The sequence below is a fragment of the Thermobia domestica genome, chromosome 9, assembly GCF_964235325.1.
Source record: "Thermobia domestica chromosome 9, izTheDome1.hap1.1, whole genome shotgun sequence".
NCBI classification, from domain to species: Eukaryota; Metazoa; Arthropoda; class Insecta; order Zygentoma; family Lepismatidae; genus Thermobia; species Thermobia domestica.
In genome coordinates, this window is record NC_137462.1 from 26,860,787 (window position 1) to 26,882,956 (window position 22,170).

At 33.1% G+C, this 22,170-nt stretch overlaps 1 protein-coding gene across 7 annotated transcripts in view; it reads left to right on the forward strand.

The window, feature by feature from the left end:
* Srrm234 (Serine-arginine repetitive matrix 2/3/4) overlaps positions 1-22,170 on the forward strand; it is a 391,760-nt gene that overhangs the window by 326,888 nt on the left and 42,702 nt on the right. For 6 of the 7 annotated variants that reach the window (XM_081770790.1, XM_081770791.1, XM_081770794.1 and 3 more), the window contains 2 exons: positions 10,180-10,303; positions 13,484-13,548. In XM_081770790.1, coding sequence (XP_081626916.1) covers positions 10,180-10,303; positions 13,484-13,548 — 189 coding nt within the window. The remainder of the gene's footprint in view (positions 1-10,179; positions 10,304-13,483; positions 13,549-22,170) is intronic. The other variant, XM_081770792.1, reaches the window with a different exon arrangement.

The window sequence follows — 22,170 nt, forward strand, 5'->3', positions numbered from 1 at the left end:
ATCTATAGTTCTTGGGGTCGCCGAGATGAACAGTGACACTTCTGATGCTGTTTAAATCCAAATTCTTCTCCGCATCTTGGGGGAGGGGGAATGGGAAATATATAAAACTGATCAAAAATAACCATATTAGTGTCGAATCCATAGTTTCCGGGGTCGCTGAGATGACCGGTGACACTTCCGATCCCGTTTAAAACCAAATTCAGCCCCGCAACTTGGGAGAGGGGGGCATAATAAAATGTTCGAAAATGACCAATATTAGTGTCGAATCCATGGTTTTCGGGGTCGCCGAGATGATCAGTGATCTTTCCGATGCCGTTTAAATCGATACCATTAAAAACGAAAACAGCATATTTCATGTGTACTAAACACGTGAGATACGGAGTTGTGTATTTAAATTTTCATTTCAACCCAGCGAAGCAGGTAATATATGCTAGTTTCATTATAAAAGTTTAAACCTACATATCGTAACTGCTTTTCGTACTTTTCCTCTCACAAATATTCTAAGTTTAAAGGCATAAGTATTTTCCTATTCTGAGAAATTATGTGTATTGGGCATGTTTATATTTTTCTAAGAAAATAAATAACTAAATACAAATAGTTAATAATGGGTATAATAATAAGAAAATTAGTAACAAATAAAATGTAATTCTTGGGTTTTTATATTGTTAAGTTATTGTTCGTTTGATCTCTTGAAAGAAACGTCTCTTTCACACAGCATTAACCTCAATGACACAAAACATCGCTTTCACACAGCATTAACCTCAAAAACAAAATACATCCGCTTTCACATAGCATTAACCTAAAAGACGTCTAAACGTCACAAGAAAATTTCGTGGGCCAAAATGAACTATTCATATTCTGTTTTTATTCATAGCATTGCATCAGCCGTTTTTTAGGGCCAAGTTGAAATAATTCCCATCTTTTCCGTTTACATCGGGAAGAAATAACAATGATGTCTAGAAATGCTACAATTGCGCAGCACAAACGCTAATGGCTCACCTTTTCTGGCTCGCTTATTTGTACATTAAATTACAGTTTTTAAGGATCCAAATAAGATAGAGAGCGGGTATTAATGTAATAATTATTTTAAATGTATTTACCTTTGAATACATAAAGAAAAAAGAAATTTTAAAATTATCAGCATTTGGCACAGAAAAATTTTCGGTCATTTAAGTTTGAGAAATTTAGAATTTTATCGCCGCTACCTGACTGCAGCATCACGGCAATGCGCCGAGTCTCACGTCTCTGTGCGTCCGTAAGTTCGTGGCACAGCCACTCTACAGTCCCGACCTTGCTCCGGCCGACTTCTGTTTACTCTCCAAGATCAAGAAAGCACTCAGAGGACGCCATTTTGACAGCACTGAGGCTATCCAAGCGGTTATGACTACAACTTTAAAGGAGATTTCCGTCTAGGCCTTTGAGGGGGCGTACAGGGCATGAGAGAGTCGGAAAAAAAATGTGTAGATGTTCATGACAGTACTTTGAAGAATATTAACCTTTTGTACAGATTTTCTTAATCGCAAGAGAGACTTTCTTCAGACAACACAATTAGGTTATTTTAGGTGGGAAACTAGAATTCTCGGTTAGAAATAATCATTTTTTCTGTGAGGATTTCTTGTGTCTTGGGTAGTGACAGTTGGCTGAAAAAATGGGTACTTTCCTCTATACGTCCTTTTATTAGTAAATTCGAAACGAATAAAACAATTCGTGTTTATAATTTCCTTTAGCGTAGAAGAGACTTCATTGTAGGTAAATAACTGAAAAACTGCACTGAAAACAGGCTATTTGTTCAAAGTTATTGAAAGAAGAACAAGTAGAAATATGCGTACTCTTTTGCTGGTTGTTCCACAGCCTGGGACAAAAGAAAATATATATTTGATGTATAGTTTGTATGTAAATTCTATTATTTCCTTCTCTGGATGACTGGATATGTTGTTATTACCTGAGATTTTTTCTTATGAATATCCATTCTCTCAATCTTCTGTGCTTGACAGAGACTTCTGTTCTTCGTAGCAAGGGTCAGTTTAAAAATCCATTCTTGATAGATTGATCACTTAAACTTATGTATATGCGTCGGGTTTCCTTCAGACCCAGAAAGAAAATGTGCAAGGTGGGACGGAGTTCAGCTTGCGGAGTTGTATTTTTTTTTATTTTATTTATTTATTTATTTATTTTTCACCAGTGGTATTCAACCCTTAAAAGTAATCTTTCCCTCTGTTGTGCTCCTCGAGATTTCGTGATCTTATGTTCAAATCCAACACAATGCAAATGAGCTTGAACGAACAATAAAGATAATGTATGTTTCGTGCATGTATAAAACAGCCAATAATGTTGATCTGACGTATGCTTCTTGAATGCTTATTTTGGTTCTTGTGTATATAGCTTACAACCTTTTAACATGTATTTTACATTATAAAAATGTAGTGCAAGGGTTTTTGCACGTGTCTGAACTAACAATCTATGTAGAAATAAATGTATGTACAGACTGTTTTGAAGTAGACATCAGCTATCCAAATTTTTATATTATTAGTGGTTATTGATACACACTGTGTAATTATGTTTATTGTTTGATGAATAAGTATGTGCTATTATTTATTTATTTATTTTTATTTTGTTTTGGTCATACATGTGGGCAATTTAGCTTTATCACCTTTATGTTCTGTTTTCCTTTTGTGTATGCTATTCTAAGTACATAGTCTCCAAGGAAGGCAGTTTCCATCGTCGAAATTAGATCTAGTAAGTTATTCTCTAGAATTTCCTTGTGAAATATGTTTTAAAAGGTTGTTTAAATGTAGTTGCATTAATCTGAAATATTATATAATATAATTTTAATTGTGTAATTTCAAAACTGTTGTTTAAACCGTATTCACTAGTTATATATAGAGTAGAACGAAATTGTGTTTGTGATAATAGATGTACTTCATTAATTTAGTTTTTTTCTCCTACTTATTAATAGCAATCAGTATAGTGTAATCTATTATAACTTTTCGGAAAATACTTCGTCTGTAATAAACGAAAAAACTAGCGTCAGATGGGTTCATAAATTCTGATTTCTTATTTATTTGTTTACTTTATTTTATTTTTCTGTTTAATGACGAGCTGGTTGACATTTTTATATACAGCCTTCTGATGAAACGCCACCGAACTTGAGGAATTTCATTTTTGTAAAATCTCGGAACTGGGTGTTATAATTTTCAAACAATAATTTTCGCTTACAACTCTGAAAGGAGACAGTTCCCAACCCATGTTACTTTAATCTAGTTCTTTTGTTTGATCCAAAGAACGAGTTCCCAAAGCTTGGTAAAGTTGTTTGGTTCTCCACAGTCTGTATGTAGACGTTCCTAAACAGTAATGAGTGATTTTATTTTTTAATGGCTGCAACTGTTTTTAAGATGTCGAATTCTTGTTAAACATTAAATTTCTAAATATAAATTGCTGTCCTTTAGTTTTGTTAGGATTTGGAAATATTCTGTGTGGACTCTACAGAAAAAAAATAATATATTCATAGTCGTACCATAAATTTTGTCTTATTATTGACGTATTAAAATTATTATTGACGAAAATTATTAACGTATTGAAAGCGCAGTTTTGAAGATACTTGGTTATATCCTTGTTATGTTGTTCTTGAATAGCGAAGTATAATGATTTTAAATATCTAGGAGTGGCGGCCACAGAGGCTTTAAGCCTCTAATTGACTTACAAATCGCATTACACGCAGTACTTCTTTGTTCAAATGGCTAACGCTTCCTAATTTCTGTTCGCGTGGTCTTTGGTTTGATTTCTGTCGCGGATGGTTGGCCCTGATATTTCAAGCTTTAGATTCCGTCTCATATAGCCTCAGCAGTAAGAAGAAACGTTAGGTTTCAACTATTATATGTACTGTAGTTACTGCTGGTTGTACCAAGGAGTGCTTAAGGCCGGCTTATAAGTTTAATACTATCTTTCTTCCTACAAGCCATGTTCTCTCAAGTATGGACTATAGTTTTATCCCATGAGTTGAAGACAGTACTACTGAAAGAACAATCTGATGATTATTAAAGATAATTAAAACTTTACGATACACCCTCGTATATTTCCTTTTGTTTCTTTGCTACTTTTCCCACTTTATTCAGTTTAAATAATTATTCGGCTGACATATCAGCACAACTTGTTTTGAAGAATGTGTTGATGCCTACTTTCAAAACAAAACCACGAATTTTTGGAAGTTCGTATTTAGTCAAAATTTCTCCGGGCCCTCAGATGAAAATAAGAAGGAATATTTACCTGAAACAGTTATGTTTTATTTTCTAGTTCTTAACTTTTCTTTCTTTCTTTCTTTTTTTGTTTTAATATCAATTATTACATGTTAAATATCCTTCCCCATTCCCGTACTTCGGAAAATGTCAACTTCGAGGTACATAAACTCAAGATTTGTGTTTACGTTTTTTGGTTGCAGGTAAATTCTGATATTTTTGATTCAAGTATGAGTTCCTGCGAGTGTCTATGTAATAAACACCCATACATAAGCCAAAAAACGAATCAAGTAAAATAATAATAATATGTTAAATAGTACACTGGTAGAAATCATACAGCACCTATACTTGTCATTTGATTTAATAATAGTAATTGTATACAGTAAATTGTTTGTCAAGTTTTAAGATTTACTTTAAAATTTCAGTAACATTGATCGTGGGTCACTAAAATAGATCTTGAAGCTTGAAATTTTTTTTCGATGTTTTTTTTTTCTCAATTTATATTTTGTTTTAATATGTCAACTCACAATGTAAGTCCTTACGTCACTCCTGAGGTATATCCATAATATTTCGCAACATCAATGTACAAGTTATATATTTAATCTAACTGGGTCCATAACTTCTAAAAGGTGCATTAAAGTTACTGCTTTATGTGTAAGGTAGTATTAGTTCTTAACTACCTTTTCGTGTTTTTAATATTGAGCATAATCGATATGTCCAAAAGAAAGGCACGGAAAGCGTTTTAGTACTGTCTCGTACATGAAATCAGCTGTAATGCACATTTATTCAACCGTTTCTTCTTAGGGGCTATGGGCACACACAGTCTGCGGAGGGCTCCCGATCAGATAGTATACGTTCAACAGATACGATGTAGGGTCAGCACATCGACGGTTCACCCTAGTGTTACTTCTGATTTTCCTGATAAACATTCGGTACTGCCTTACGCGCCTCCATAACTCCAAGTTAAAAAAAAAAAACTAATATGAATGGATCATATACATCGCAGCTCTCTTGAAAAATTTAGATGTATTTTCACATTAATATTTACAAACCTGTTTTCGATAATCAGTGTGTAATATATTCTGTAGTTCCTAGAGAGTTTACATGTACTTAATAAATACTTTGGTAGAATTTAAATCTGTACTAAGAGAGTTTTTGGGTTTATTATCTTTGTAGGTACACATACTTTTCACTTACCAAACTGACTATGTTTAAATGTAATAAGATACAGATAGTATATTTTTCCTTGTATAATGTTTATTTGTTAACAATATTTACAGGCAAAGAACTTCATTGAAGAAATAATGATGATATCTTTATATGAAAACAAATATTTAAAAATGCAAAAATACAAGTTTTGTGATTATCATAAAAGACTTAATATTCTAATAACATACTAGATTTTGATTCATATGTCTTGTCAAATTATTTGATTGAATTATTTATGTTAATTAGGAATATGTAAATTTGTTAGGTGATGAGAAAGAGGAACTTCGACTTCAAAATTCAACAACGTTACACACAAACAAAGACACGTTAACGTTTGTTGTTTTCTGTTAAAAAGGGGAAACTTTTGGCATGTATGTGTCTCTAAATTAGAATCAATGTATGACACTGATAATTGATTGCGTTAATTTTATTAGGTATAAAGTGTAAACAGAAGCAGAACTTTTAATGCAAATAAAATATTTCACTTGAACATAATAAAGTGCATAAAGGAAATTTATGTGTGACATTCTTCTAATTTAGAAAACTTAACTTCAAACGGGATTTAAAAAAAGAAAAAAAAATGTTGATGTGTAATATCAGTTTGATTTTGTACAGCGCAATCTATTTTTTGCTTTCTTATTTCAAAATGTGTTAAATCTACTACTAGATATACATTTTATTTCTTTGGGAAGTAAAAATATATACAATTTTCAATCAAATATGTGCGTGTTAGGACACTATTGCTTTAGAAGAATGACCATTGTTATTATTGTTTATTTTATCCTTTCCTATTTCCATAATAGACAATAAAAGTGCATTTTTTTTCGCTATTTATTTGTTTATCAGTAACTAATGGAGGTTATTCTCTCAGTGACGTAACTAAGGGAGGGCAAACGGGGCTTATGCCCCGGGTGCCGGATTGAGGGGGGGGGTCGCGAAATGGCAAATATTTATTTTCGCTGTAAAGCAAAGAAAGGAGTTTTTGCTAACTAAAGATCATAAAAAAAATACCTTCGAAACTTTACAGGACAACAACGACTCACATTCCTTAGAATCATATCCGTAGAGCATAAGTTAGCTTCAAAGCTATTTTTTGAGGGCATTGTAAAAGCCTTTGCTGCCAAAAGAGTTCGCAAAGTTAAATTTCAGTTCCAGCTTTTTGTGTCTTCATTTAAGTTACATCGATTTAAGAGATTCGTAAAATATCCGAATATAATACTCGAGACAACAGCTTGTCTGTTTGTCATAATTAAATATTCTATTCTGAAGCAACAGACTGTTGATTCATTCTACACATATGCACATCCCGATGTTATTCCAAAAATATTGTGATTTGCAATTATGATAAGACTATAAGAATATGTCAAGCATGCTATTCTCAGATTATTTGGCAAATACTAATTAGTTTAGTGTTTTATCTTGTACTAAAAATTAAATTATGTACTGCCGTTTTGAGATCAAGCTTTACCATTTGAAGAAAAAAATGGAATAGGAGAATTACTGTGTGATGCCAATATCAGCTGTAGTCGTGGAGCGTTTTGGTTTTGGTTGGGCAGAGGGGGGAGGGGAGAGGGGCTAAGGCGAGATCTTGCTCCGGGCGACAACTAGCTTAGCTGCGTCGCTGTATTCTCTGCATAAAAAGATTCCTGCTTTCCGAAGGTATTGATAAAAGAATATGTAGCGGAACATGTGCATTTTTGAGATTTGAAATTATGTGTGATTTTGGGCCCCGATGAAACCTTGTACTTTTTAAAATATTGAAAATTCGTTAAAGTGCTGTCCAGCAAGGAATTTGTGTAGAGAGATCTAAACGGCGTGACAAACATCTTGGTATTTGAAGGCGGCGCTGCAAGTTCCCTTTAAATGCTGCTAGCAAATGAGAGGCCAGCGGTATTACCACGTTTATTTTGCACACATCCACGTCTACCCCTGTCACGTGATCGCGCTGTAGTTTGTCTGCTTACCCATAGCCAGACCCCTTTACCACTTGGCAACGTCACGCCAGAGCTTGCGGTTTATTCGTTTAGCTGAAATGCCAAGATGTTTGTCACAGGCTTTAGTATTGTGTTGCCAAAATGTCTTGAGCCGTGGCAAAAATGCGAACTAACGCTCACACCCTCACACACCCACGCGTTGAGCCAATAAGGGTTCAGCTGTTGCTAAGCGAGAGAAAGCGAGTGGAATTCCTTCAGCCGATAACAGCGCTTTCAACGGAAGACTAGGGATCAAGTCAATGTAGCATATCTATAGCTAACTGTGTCAGTGAGCACTGGTTTGGTGTGCTCGTTAGTATGGACACGTCCATTCTCAGATGTGATGTCTACATCTAGGAAGGTGACTGTATGGTTGGAGAACGACTGACCACTTAACCAAACCAAACCATTTGGTGTACCAGCCCATTGTGAGGGCCTGAACCACTTCAAAGCCATCTGTTAGCGACCAGCTGAACTACGTTCAGCCCAGCGACTAGCACGTGGTAAGCGCGTTGCGTCGCCCTGTCACCAACCGGCGTATCGGAAGTTTCCGAAACCTAGTGGCCGTCACTCTTGCATTCACGTGACTCCCCAGTTTGTCCCACGACGCTGGGTGGACGCCGAAAATTGGAAATTGACAACGCTGACGTGAGTCCAACGCTCTGACCACCTGGTCTTTAGAAAATGTAGGAAATTATATAGGAGTAGTTCAAGTACTGATTGCTGCTTGTCTCTTAGGAAAATGTATTTATTATATGAATCAAAAATGAAATGAAATCTTTCAGTTTAAACTCGCACGATTATTTAGGCTAAGGGAAATAAAGATTAAGGCAAAGTGAATGGTGATGGAAGAATTGGTGGAATGAAAACGTGGGAGGAAACGGGAGACAGATGTTGTTCACCACAAATTTACTTAAACGGGGATCGAATCAGACACCAGAGGTAAGTGCTCTACCACTGAGCCATCATGCTCCTCTCTATGAATCGAAACTAGAGGAAAGGTTGAAGTAGGGATAAGCAAAGAATTTGTTATTCCTGGTGCCCTATAAATAGGTTGATGTGGTGGTCTAGAAACTACGCATGTACCCTTTGTTTGAAGACACTGATTTTAAATAAATTTGTTCATGGTTAAACAAATTGAGCTAATTTGACGTAGGAATTGTGTGCTGAGCTTTTGAGACTCGGGACATACAGTTATGAATACTTCGAGGGATCTGAGACGTGGAATGAACGGAGTATTGATATATAATGAAGCTATGGAGGACAGGATGTTATTAGGTGTTGATATAGGTTCGTTAATGCAGTAAATAATGAATAAATTGTGTAATTTGAGCGTGTGTAAATCTAAAATCTTACCAAGTTATGTTAGAACTGCAGCAGATTTTTTATATATATATATATATATAACTAGCAGCATTATCTTTTATATTAATCTTGTTTGTGATCGCGTCACGGCCAAACTGTTGAACTGATTAATATGAATTATTAAACGTATTCAGTAGCCACTTGAAGTAGATTATGATCATGTCTTTTTCAGTAAGGGAGATAGCAGGAATTTCAATACATCACACTGCAACAGGAACAAAACAATTCAGACCACAACAATAGATTCATTAATTATTATATTTCAATATTTTCCGTTTTCCATTTGTTACATGCCATCAAGGGCGCAACCACGAGGGAGGGCAACCGGGTCCAAACTTCCTCCAAAAGTTCGTAACTCAAGATACATTTGTACACTTTCTCAATAAAATTATCCTTGTTTAACAGAGAAATGATTGATGTAGCATGAAAATTTAATCTTACACTTCATCTGTACTTTTTCTCTTATAAAAACAATCTAGTTCTATTAATTTTTATGTGAAAATATAGGTAGAAGTATTTTACAATTACTTATCGTCTTGTCGGGTGAAGAATAATACACGTTCAATACTAGATAGACGTAATGGCTTGTAGTATTGGATCCCTCCCCAAAAGCTTGGACTCTCTCCATAAAAGTTTCTGGGTACGCGGCTGCATGCCATCAATTATTTTCCATAGTTTCTTATTGTATTACTTTCAATATATACTACACAATGCTGTCGATAAGACGAACAAACTCATGAAGGAAAACCAGTTATGTTATATCCTTCAGCAGAGGAAGAAATTTCACGAAAGCGATTAGACAATGAGTCAACATATTTAGCACTGAGTTGGATTCTCACCATTCCATTTCGATTATTAAAGTACGCTGTGAGAGGGACGGGGGGGTTGAAGAGTGGGAGGGATTCATATTCACCTTTCAAATATTTCTTATAAACCTGTTCCCCGTTCGAAAAATGAGCATTTTTGATAATATCTTATAAAGATTAATCATGTTAGATGATTAATCCTGTTGGCACCACTGACAATTTATTCTCGCCAACTATACCTCATGATAAGTTACTTTAATTGTCCGCGTGTTCTTATTTGGTGTGTGAAATTTCAAGGTATGACCAAAGTTGGTGATAACACTGAAAGTAAGTTATTTGAAAATACAGTCACTGAGAGTACTCAGAAGTAGAATAATATTTGTTTGGTGAACTAGTATGAAGTTTAAATATTAACTGTGTGAATTGATCGGTCTAGGTCTCAGAACCGAATATATTGTCTCACTGTTTCTTCATGATAAAAACTATTTAGAAAAGAATGACAAAGGAAAAAAAAAAAAACTGTAATGCAAATTTTCATAATTATGATACTAGAAAAGAAAGTACTAAAATTTGTTCATCTTTTTTTGTTTGCAGTGCGTCCGAAGATTCGAAGCGCCGTCGAAGGAAAGAGAAAGACAGAACTAAGCAATACCGGAAGACCGATGACAGGTCTCGGAGCCTTTCAAAAGAAAGACGCTCCCATCACGAGGTAAACAAAGTATGCAAATAAATCAATCCATGCATCTTCCTCATAGTCAAAAACAACAAATAATAAAAACAAAATAAGTTTAAAAAAAACTAAAATCAGATTGATTGCTGCTTATTTTTTTAAAATATTTTTTTAAACAAATATAAAACAGTTTGATTGTACCGAAATTTTAGAAGGAATGGAAAAAAGTAAGAAATCTTGATGCTTATTTAATAATAAAAAAAAGAACAGTTCCTTCATAGTTGTTTTGTTTATTTGTTTCTTTGTGTCTCTAATTATTTTACCCATAATATGTTTTGTAAAAGTTGGCATCACTTGGATATACGAAGGACATTTTAATAGTAAGTATTGTTATATTTTGAAACTTTGATAACAAAATAATAATAATAATAATAATTACTAATATAATTTTTTATATTTAAAAAACTACCTATTTTTAAAATAAATGTAATTTTGAGTCTTGTTGAGTCAGAGTACAAAAACTCATGTAATTAAAAAGACACTGTAAGGTATTTATATATATAAATGTACTTGTTTTGTATTGTAACTGCAATATTTTATATATGTAAATAATCAAAATGAGTATTAATTGAATGTGTTTTTTTTTGTGAAATACCCTGTACTGGTTTGATGTGTTGATTAAAACCTCTTGTGACTGACTAATAAGCTCTTTGATGACCCTTTAGGTCTGCATTTAAAGTAATCAAAATGCTTCATAGTCTTCACAGCTTTATTACTTTTCCTCCTATGACCCTTTTAAAGAGCATTGCATTTGGATGCATGTATGCTGGAAATCTTTAGTATTATGTCCTGTGACTTTGTAAATTGCATTTATTATTTTGTTGTTATTTGAGTGCGTAATGAAAAACAAACAAAAAAAGAAAAAAACGAAAACAAAACAAAAAAAAAAAAATAAAAAACAAAAATCAAGTACTTTAAGTTGAGATCCTGTTCCAAAAACTAGAGCGATAATAATTCTTGTTTATAAACCCATGCACCAATAAATAGGATTCTAAGTCAGAGAGTAAGTATGGCATTTAGGAGCAATTCTGGTGGCGGTAATTTCGTTGACATATGAATGTACTTGCACTATTTGTTTTATGTGGAGATTTTAATTTTTGTTGTTGTTGTTGTTGTTGTGTTTCTTTTAATTTTTATTTATTTACCCTCAATCACTACAAAGTGCTGAAATATTGTTTAGCTAGCCTGCATGAAACATTTGTAGATTAAAAAAAAAAAAAAAAAATACTTAATATGGCTTTTCTTTATTTTGCAAATTTAATTGGAATAACTGAGAACTAAATGTGTATATGTAATAACGCAATAATCCATAGAAGAGTTGTAAGCCAAGTAACAGAAAATTTTGAAGCACTGGAAGATTGAGAATAAACTGGCTGGCTTATGTAATACTTACGTATTCATATATGTACAGTATGCACCAATCTGTAAATAAATTGGAAATCAGTACAATAATGAAATTCTCATTGTAAAGATATGCTCCCAAGTGCAAAGTGAAGTGTTTTGTAAATGTTGCTTCAAGATATATATATTTTTCTTCAAAAAATACTACTAGAATTAAGGATATAATTTTTTGTGTGTGTGCTTTAAAGTATTATTTTCATCTGTGTCGGTTTTTGTTGTGGCGTTGATATTTTATGGGAATCCAAATGTTTACATAGGAAGTGACTAAAACATAATTAATCAGACATTCTAATTATACATAGACGGACTATGAACCTGCTAAGAAGTTTTCAGTTTTTACCGTATTTTGTTCAATATACTTTCAACTGTCAATTTATAATCTATAAACTTGTCAAATGTACGAATATAATATAGTATTTTGATCACTAAATGGAGAAAAGCCACTGTAGTTAGTTCTTAGGTCACTTGTATATGATGGGAAAATTTGTTCCTTTTTCGATGCTAGATAATGCATATATAATCGATATTTTGAGTGATTGGTTCCGAAAATTAGATAAGATTATCATAATTACAATGAAAACTGAAGTTCATAATAAACTTTTATCATAAAGTGATTCAATTGTATTAAATTTATTAAATTTTTGTGGATCATATATATTAAAAGAAGAAAAATTAATATGTTCTAACACAAGATAAAATAAACGTAAAACGTATATTCTTACAATTAGTATAATTATTTTCTAACCTTACAGTACCAATTACTCTCTTTCATTCAATTAACAGAATATTAGAACTATGTAGCGTAGTCGCTAATGCTCTCGTCTTCGGGGCGAGCGGTCCCGGGTTCAATTCCCGGTAGGAGCACTTGGTCGAAAAAGTGTAAAATGCTTTCTGAGGCCAGTCATCCGGAATGAAGTTTTCCTGGGTTTTCCCTCCTACACACCAGGCAAATGCTGAGGTGGTACCTAACTTACAGGTCCTTTCTTTACCAATCCTTTCTTCCTTCCGTTTCTCCGGATAGTGTGCTCGCCGAGAAACGTCGTCCTTCAAACGTGACGAGCTTAATGGCCATAAATGCCGAAAGCACAGAAATCGAAATCCTAAATCCTTGATATGTACTACGTCATTGAGAACTAATTATTAATGGGACAAATGGAACTTTCTTTTTTTTTTTTTTTTTCTTTTAAAAAAAATCTTGAATCAAAATATTATTTCAGCATTTTGACTGTAGCACTCAGTATACTTCTGCATGTTATTGTTTTTTTTTCCTTTCAGCGTAATTGCACTGTCTTATCACTTTCATTTTTTTCTGTCCTTAAGGCCCTTCTGTAATTTTTCAATGTAGTGCTGCCTCTGTATATTGTCTGTAAATATCCAGAATGCTATACATAAACATTTGTGTTTATTGTTGAATTGTTAAAAAAAATGCATTTCTTTATTTATTGTATTTATTTTTGTATTGTGCAAGTAGCTAAGGGCCCAGGTTAGTGTTAATCAAATTTTATGATTTTGTTGTTTTCTGTTCACATAATAACAACGCTGTTCCGTTAAGTTCTTAAAATTATCCCCCTTGCATTATAAAATGTAAGGATGCATGTTACATTGAATGACATATATATTTTTTTTTCTTAGAAAAATATAAAAGTGAAATTATGTGTATACAAATATAATTTTGCATTTAAAAACAAAACTGTTTCATTTACAGTTTAAATTTGTTTAGTGCTAATAAAAAAAACTTTGTATTTTCTTTCTTTGTTATGCCTACAGAAAAGAAAAGTTGTGGAGAGTCCCAAGGGTAGGAAACATGGGTCTTCTTCGAGTTCCTCAGAAAGGTGTGTATCAGTTGTAGTATGTGTTCGAATATATATAAGTGTACAAGTACTAATAAATGCATAGAAACTATAAAAATCACTAGAAATAAGCAATTGTACTTATTTGCACATGTTCAGTAGAGAATTAAAGGTTAACATTTTATTTTAAATGTTGTCGAATTTTTAGTATACAATGATATTTCAATGTCTAGGATGTTATCTGTCTGGAATTGAAGAAACAGGTTAGGTGTTATGTTAATGATTATTATTTTCCTTTGGGAAAAAATAATCAGCGAATTTTTTACAATCAATGACGCATTGAACTGTAAACAGTTTATCAACTGTCCAGACAGTTGAAATCTATTGAAACTCCACCAATTATTTAATTATGTAATTACACACTTATAGGGGAACACCGTACTCTACTGGTTATTGCATTTGACTCATGTCCGCGTGGTCCCGGGTTCAATTCCCGGCCGGTGCTTCCCAATTTTCGGCGTCCACCCAGTGTCGTGAGGCAAACTGGAAAAACAAGACGTGACGACTACTAGGCCTACAAAGCTCCTGATGCGCCTGTTTAGGAAGAGGGCGTCGCAGCGCGCTGATTACGTGCGTGCAGTAGGCTGGACGTAGTTCATACGGTCGCTAACGGATGGCGCTGGAGCAGGTTTAGGCTCACAAAGAGATCGTTACGCCAAATAGTTTGGTTTAGAATTACAAACTTACAGTTAATATTTTTGACACAAAGAATTTCTTAATTATAGCCACTCTTTCCTTATTTTTAGAATTCAAACGAAACCAACCCTTACATACATGTTCTGACTTTCGCACAGGTAGCCTCAAAATACACATTTTACTGTAAGAAATTTGATAAAATTAAAATGCAGTTGATCTTGGTTATATCATCAAAGAGACTTATAAATAATAATGTCGTTGTAACCGAGGCATTAAAGGTGATATATACAGGGTGTCCCATTTAAAACGAAAGTTGGAATCAGGTATAGGCTAACTTTTAAACGGAATGAGGTACACGTATAAAGGGGTCAGCATTAATATATTTGCAACGATACAGCTGACTATGGATTTCACTCGGCATGCCCTGTGCATTCAAAAACTTTATCACTGCTCGCACTTCACACCCGCGGGAACTGGAATAGGAACATCCATCTTCAACCACTGCCATGACGCTACTGAGAGTACTAGGGAAATTCTGGTGGCGCATGCGCCATGCTAGGATGTTACTCTCTCACGTGCACGCAGTCGCTTCGCGCAATATGCGGTTCCTTAGCTATGGGACGCGTGTGAAACTTACTTTCTGGATGCGCCTTGTACTAAGAAAAAGACTCACTTGTATATAAGACACCTAAGTTAGATTTTCATCGATTTGAAAAAGATGGCAGCTTAGACATCGAAGTATCATCATATACTGAGAACTCAACAGCAGTTTTAGATGTAAACCTTTAATTTTCTGTAAAAATGCTTACTTATTTCCATAGATTCTGTATGAAAGTTTATATTTTCCTTCAAATTCTTCCCTTTTTTTAATCAAGAAAGTCGCGAACGTTACACAAGAGCGTAAGTTGATAATAGTATATTTAAAAAAAAAAAAAAATCATCATCCTCAGCGATTTTTCACTCGATTTATCTTTCATGGTATAGAAGGATTATAATGTCAACTTCAATTGCATAATTTTTACAGAAACAAGTAAGTATTTAAACCGAATTGATTACTAACTAAATGATATGACTAATCTTACAGTACGAATGTATTTATTCCAGTGAAAATATTTTCGGAAGCTGCTACTGCTTTCATCCTCATTCGCTACCAAGTTTATAAAAATAAATAAATAAATAAATTTAAAAAAAAACTATTTCATTAAAAAAGATTAAGGTTTATCAAGCTTGAACTAACTTATTAATTGTTATTCTGTATAAATCCAGGGGCGTGTTAATGGAGCAGTTGGTCGTAGGATTCTAAAGTGATAAAATCTGCATTGGTTTATATTGTGTAAGGAAATGATAAGATAGTAGACGCTCTACAAGCTAAGTTTTGATATTTTAGTTTTTATGATATTGTTACAGTACAGTTGAATAGTAGGATTTATGTAGACCAACTCATCATAATCCACGTTTTATTTAATATTAATTATGGGGCCCTTAAATATGTGTGACTAGTATATTAATCGATTTTCGTGCTTGAGGGGACTGAAGATGAAAGCAACTACGAGTTTCGAAAAATATTCTCGCTGGAATTAATATATTGCCTCTTTAAGGTCAGTCAATTTAGTTAAAAGAAAAATGTACCTGACAGTTTTTGTATTTCATTTTTAATATTTTTTACTAGTTTAAGTGTGGAAATGTGATGCAGTTACTTCTCTAAACTAAACTGTAACGTTCTAGACCACGGAAAGCTCGTAATTATTAAATGATATACGTACATTCTATGTGTAATCTAATCTCATTAATCTCATGTTCATTAATTCCGGGCGCCATTATTCCTGGCTTTCTAGATTAGAATTGCTTATTTTAATTCATAGAGCTCCCTCAAGGGATGAGTCAAGTAATTTTATCACCTCCAATGTCAACGAAAGTGGTTCCAAATAATATAGTTGCTTGGTAAAGAAAGCTTAAGCCGATGGATCTTTGCCGATCTTTGCGTTTCTGTATTTTCCTTATCTTTTATTTTATATTAAGTTCCTTCTTTCGGAAAATTAAAAAAATATATATATCTTTTTATTGTAATATTTATAGACCAGTGCGTAGCCTCTCTCTTTGGACCTAGCAGAAACAGTTTACAGTAAATTTCCACCTACCTGGCTTAATGTAGCGGAAGAATGTACTGTATACTGTATCTTTTAAGAATTTGTCATAGGAAAAGGAAGTTTTAGAAAAAAAAATATTGTACACATTTTAAGATAAATGTTATAAGTCTAATAAAATTGCAGAAAACATAAAATGAGGTACTCTGCTTATCGGTAATTAAATTAATTGTACTTACTTTCGTACCTTATACAAACTAATGTGTAACTATATCACGTCACCGTTGGCCACGTGCTTTATTTCACTTATTTGGCAAGGTCACTCAAGGCAATAGAGATAAAGCACCGAACAAATATGTAGATCTAAGTGTCTTTTTAATGAAATAAGTATCTATCTGTATAACAGAATGGTTATGTTATGCATCCCTTTTGGTGTGTACGTCATTCCCCTCGAATTGGTACAAATTTCCTATGTTAATCCAGCATACTGAGATAATTGGAAAACTGTTTTGAGTTAAGAGGCAGCATATTCAGATCTAGAAAGCCAGAAAAGTTGTTAGACCGGCTATAACTTTTAGTAGACTATGACGCCAGGGAGTTTAGTTTAGTATATGTGACGATTTCAATTCTTCTAATAGGATTCAGAGTTACATGTAATTTTAAAATGATAAAACAGCAAAATGAAAACAGAAATATATATATGGACGGGTGAAAGTTATTAAGTGGTGTTTCTTATGCAACCACTTTGTCAAAACAGATCTAGATAAGTGAATATGTTTAATTCTGAAAGATGATAGGTTTCAAGAGATGACTGTGAAAATTCTAGTGATAAAGGAAACAGCTTTTTTGCTTATCAAAAAAGTGATGTTAGTCAGATACGAAAATATGACTTACGCCATCGCTGCTTTCACCCATCCATATGTAAAAATTAGCACGTGCATCTAGTAGTATACATATGCAAGAAATTGCTGTAAATACATGGTGAGCCATAAGTCTCTTGACAAAAATACATTTGCTTAATTGTTTCTCAACTACGGAACTTAAAAAAAAAAGTATTACAAGTTGTATCGTAACATTTAAGCTAGGTTACTAAATCAAGTGTTTAAGAGCCTGCTTTACTAAAAAATAATACAAAATGTATCATTTTTTTTTTGCTTGTTTATTCATAAGTGAAAGGAGATCATGAAATGCAACTTACCACAATCATAAAAAAATGTTATTCTACAACAGAAAATATGAACCTGAAGAATTTTCAGTGTTGCCATCCATAGGCATTACAGTATTGCCAGAATAGCAATTCCCCCAAAATCTAAGTTAAGGCAGCGACTAGAGGAACGAACTCAACTGCATTTGATTACATATCATGTTGTTTTGGTATCCTGTGAACTACTTCTTAAATTAGTTCTGTGAATTATTATTTAATTTAAATAACTATATGTTAAAACTATTTTGTTAATTACAAACTAAATACAATTATTATTTAATTACGTTATTAGTATTAAATAATAGCAACTGTAACGGACCAAATTTTAGATTTGTTTCATTACAGAAAAATAAACTCTGACATCTCTTTAAGTAGCTCCGTCCCGGAGAAGTAAGAAAAATGTTGAATTTAGTATTTCATGTCAGAGATTATTTATGCTAAGAAATATCATAAGATAACCTTTTGTTTAATGTAAAATTTTAAATATTCGTATCTTACTACATTTTATCTATATGATTGAACATATGTAATCCACTGAATGTTTACAAAACACGTCTTATTAAAATTATATAGTTACTTAGAATGATTTCATATGCACAATATGTTAACTATGTATTGATATCGACAGATTGTAAATCGGAAATCTAATTAGTGTAAAAAAAGAAGAAGAAAAAGTTGTTTATTTAAAAAAGTAAAAAAATAATACAGATTGTCTTGAGATATAACAAAGGTTATATATTAAGTGATATTTTTTTCAGTGATTTGGTAAAGAAATATAGATGTGTTTAAGTTAACTAAAGTTAATTAAAACTCTTTCTATAACAATTTTGAAGTTATTGTGAAGAATTTAATTATAATTTGCGATGTGTACGATAGAGAATATGTACGACTAAACTAGTTCAGGGTCCCCTCAAATGATTCGATCTCACCTTACAAGATGCTATAATCCTTCTTTACCATTGCGATACTAAATAATTTATTGATCCAATGATATTTAATCCGCCTGAAAATTACTGACGATGACGATATGCTTAATAGTTATTATACTATAATCTGTTTACTAACAGAGTATGAGTAAATGTGCCTGATAAATTCGCATCTGTACACAACCTGGTAAATGTATAGTTAATATAGTCATAGTGATGCTATGGAGGGAAACCGCCTTGTGAATGGGTAGTTCGAGCGAAGTAAATGCCGAACCCTTTTATATGTAATTGTAAGTGCGTTGAATCCTTCATGAGTAATCACGCTTGTGGCGCCAGTGATAAATGTTACCTGTGTTGCTAATGTGGAATCCTAGATGCCCTAACGATTTATGGTATTTTTCATACTCTAGTCTCCATTGTCTGTATAGCTGTCGTCCTCAGTTTAAGGTGAGATTATTTGTTCCTTAAAGTTCGAAATTACGTCAGTCACAATTAGTTGTATGTATATATCTATGTATCAAAAGAAGGAAAGAAATTACGAAGCCAGTGATTACCGTTGACACTCAAGAAACCACATTAAAGGAATCTGGAAAAGCGATATCCTGAACATTAAAAAATTACGAGTCTACACTTCATCATTCGAAGACGTAATGCGTGAAGGTGTGACAGAAAATGGCGACCCAGCCAGGATCGTCGCTAGAGAGCGCTAAGACACTTGAGTGACATTCTTTGATGTTGGTTATCCGATGTTGATTGGTAATTTTTACTAAATGGAATTTTGAAGATCTTTAACAAAATGGTGAGTGAAAAGTCGTTGGGGGACCTGACTTACAAAAGAATGAAACGTACAAAAGCTAAACAGACTGTTCTGGGAATATTGAAACCCAGACCCAATACGGATGTAATTGTGATCCTCGGAGATCTGCAAATGAACTCACAGTGAAATGTGATAAGTGTAGTAATATTTACCACCTAGACTGCTTAGATTTGGAACCAGAAGAATATGAACAGTTAGCTAAGCATGAATGCCCATGGGTATGTGAGAATTGTCACCTGATAGTACAGTCTGATGAATCAATGTTGCCAGTACAGGTCATTGATGGTGAAGGTTCCGGAACTGAAACAGCATTAGCTGGAAGTCCGCAAGTGACGGGTGAATTGCGAGTGCTAATGAAATGGCTGGATGAGAAATTTTCCGAATTCGCTGGCATGAAGACCTTAATGGAGAAGATGAAGAGAGACCAGGATGAAACCAGGAGAGACATCAATGAATGGAAAGAATCGCAAAGAAATGAAAAAGAGGAACTGGAAGGAAAGATGATGACGGTGAATAGTGATCTCAAGAAGGAAACAGAGGAAGTAAATAACGAATACGAAATTGAAAGACAAAATTTGGACATCAAGGACGGATTTGAGACTGAAGTGAAATTTGTAGAGTGTCATCATGAATGGTTGAATCGGAGAATGAAATGGCGAATTTCAAGAAAAACCACATCTCCAGAAAGAATCACACATGAAAGGAATCGAAAACGGATAAGGTGGAAAAGTGAAAGTGTAAAAGATGTCAAACTCCAATGTAGTTGGAAAAGAAAAAGAAGAAAAGGATACATGACATACATAAGTCAGAAGAGAAAAAAATTCAGAGGAAACAGCCATCGTAAAGGAACAAGAAGAAAATCTCCAGATGTGAGCGTATTCAGAAAGGATTTAACAAAGAACTGGAAGAAGATTGTGCGATTACGGCGATTAAGAAGAACTCCTATCCATAGGAAGATGAAAAGAAGATGCGAAAAACTGAAGAGAACGAAAAGAATTGGCCGATGGAAGTACCGAATTAAGAAAAATAGAAGATCGCAGGACATAAGATACCATTCCCGAAGGAAGATGAAAATACAAGGAACTATGAGGAAAAGGAAAAGGAGGAAAGAATTTCTTCTAAGAATTGGGAGTAAGTATAAAAGGAAGAAGAGAAAGAGGATGAGCTGTAGAAATTCTGTAAATAGTGTTAATATGCTGTATATAATGTTGCAGAATGTTTATAGCTGTAAAAATTTTGCAGATAGAGTTAAGTGTAAGTTTTTATGATATAATGTGTTATGTCTGTTCGGTATGTTATGTTTAGCTTAGTTACCTTTAGGTATGTTATGTTGCTGGCAGTTGATAATATTACAGGGTAGATGTAATCAAATTCTTGAATTCTTTACTTGCAACTATCATTGAAAAATGTAGGTGATAACATTAACCCTTGAGAGCTCGACTGCTGATATTAGGCAACGTTTCTTGTTAGACGCCTCTTATTTGAACACTGTCATCGATCGTATATTGTGTTAATGTAAAAATATTATTATCGGAGGTATTAATCGTTCGTTCGAAATCATATTAATCTTTCAATGTCCAATGATGTTATTGGTCTAAACCTATTGTTACTTGCTTTTTTTTATTGTTCCGGGATGTTCACTCACAGATGTGAAATTTTACTATTAAGTCTTTAACATTATGAAATTTGAAAACAAATATAAAAGTAGGCGGGACCATATCTAATTATAAAAATGCTTCGGAATTGTGCGATTTTGTAAAATCTTAAAGGATAACCGGCGGGTTTGCAAAACTTTAGAAATTTGAAACATTTAATTGCTTTGATGAATACAAAACCAAATTAATGCTTCGTTATCAAGTTAATAATGTTAATGGAAAAAGTTAATTGTTTTGTTCAAGTAGGATGTGATACTGTTGAAGTAGTTAACTGCATAGTTTGCTCATATGTGTAATTTAATGTGTTATTAATTCGATGTGTTATTGATCATATTTCTATTTTTTTTTGTGGTACGTGCGCTCTAACTGTTGTACCTCTTGCTTATTTTATTAAGTTAATATTTTGATTTTCAAGGGCTACTGCTAATATTTAAAAAAAAAAAAAATTAAATGCCTTAATTTTTTTTCTAACCGAGCCGGCAATCTGTAACGGACCAAATTTTAGATTTGTTTCATTACAGAAAAATAAACTCTGACATCTCTTTAAGTAGCTCCGTCCCGGAGAAGTAAGAAAAATGTTGAATTTAGTATTTCATGTCAGAGATTATTTATGCTAAGAAATATCATAAGATAACCTTTTGTTTAATGTAAAATTTTAAATATTCGTATCTTACTACATTTTATCTATATGATTGAACATATGTAATCCACTGAATGTTTACAAAACACGTCTTATTAAAATTATATAGTTACTTAGAATGATTTCATATGCACAATATGTTAACTATGTATTGATATCGACAGATTGTAAATCGGAAATCTAATTAGTGTAAAAAAAGAAGAAGAAAAAGTTGTTTATTTAAAAAAGTAAAAAAATAATACAGATTGTCTTGAGATATAACAAAGGTTATATATTAAGTGATATTTTTTTCAGTGATTTGGTAAAGAAATATAGATGTGTTTAAGTTAACTAAAGTTAATTAAAACTCTTTCTATAACAATTTTGAAGTTATTGTGAAGAATTTAATTATAATTTGCGATGTGTACGATAGAGAATATGTACGACTAAACTAGTTCAGGGTCCCCTCAAATGATTCGATCTCACCTTACAAGATGCTATAATCCTTCTTTACCATTGCGATACTAAATAATTTATTGATCCAATGATATTTAATCCGCCTGAAAATTACTGACGATGACGATATGCTTAATAGTTATTATACTATAATCTGTTTACTAACAGAGTATGAGTAAATGTGCCTGATAAATTCGCACCTGTACA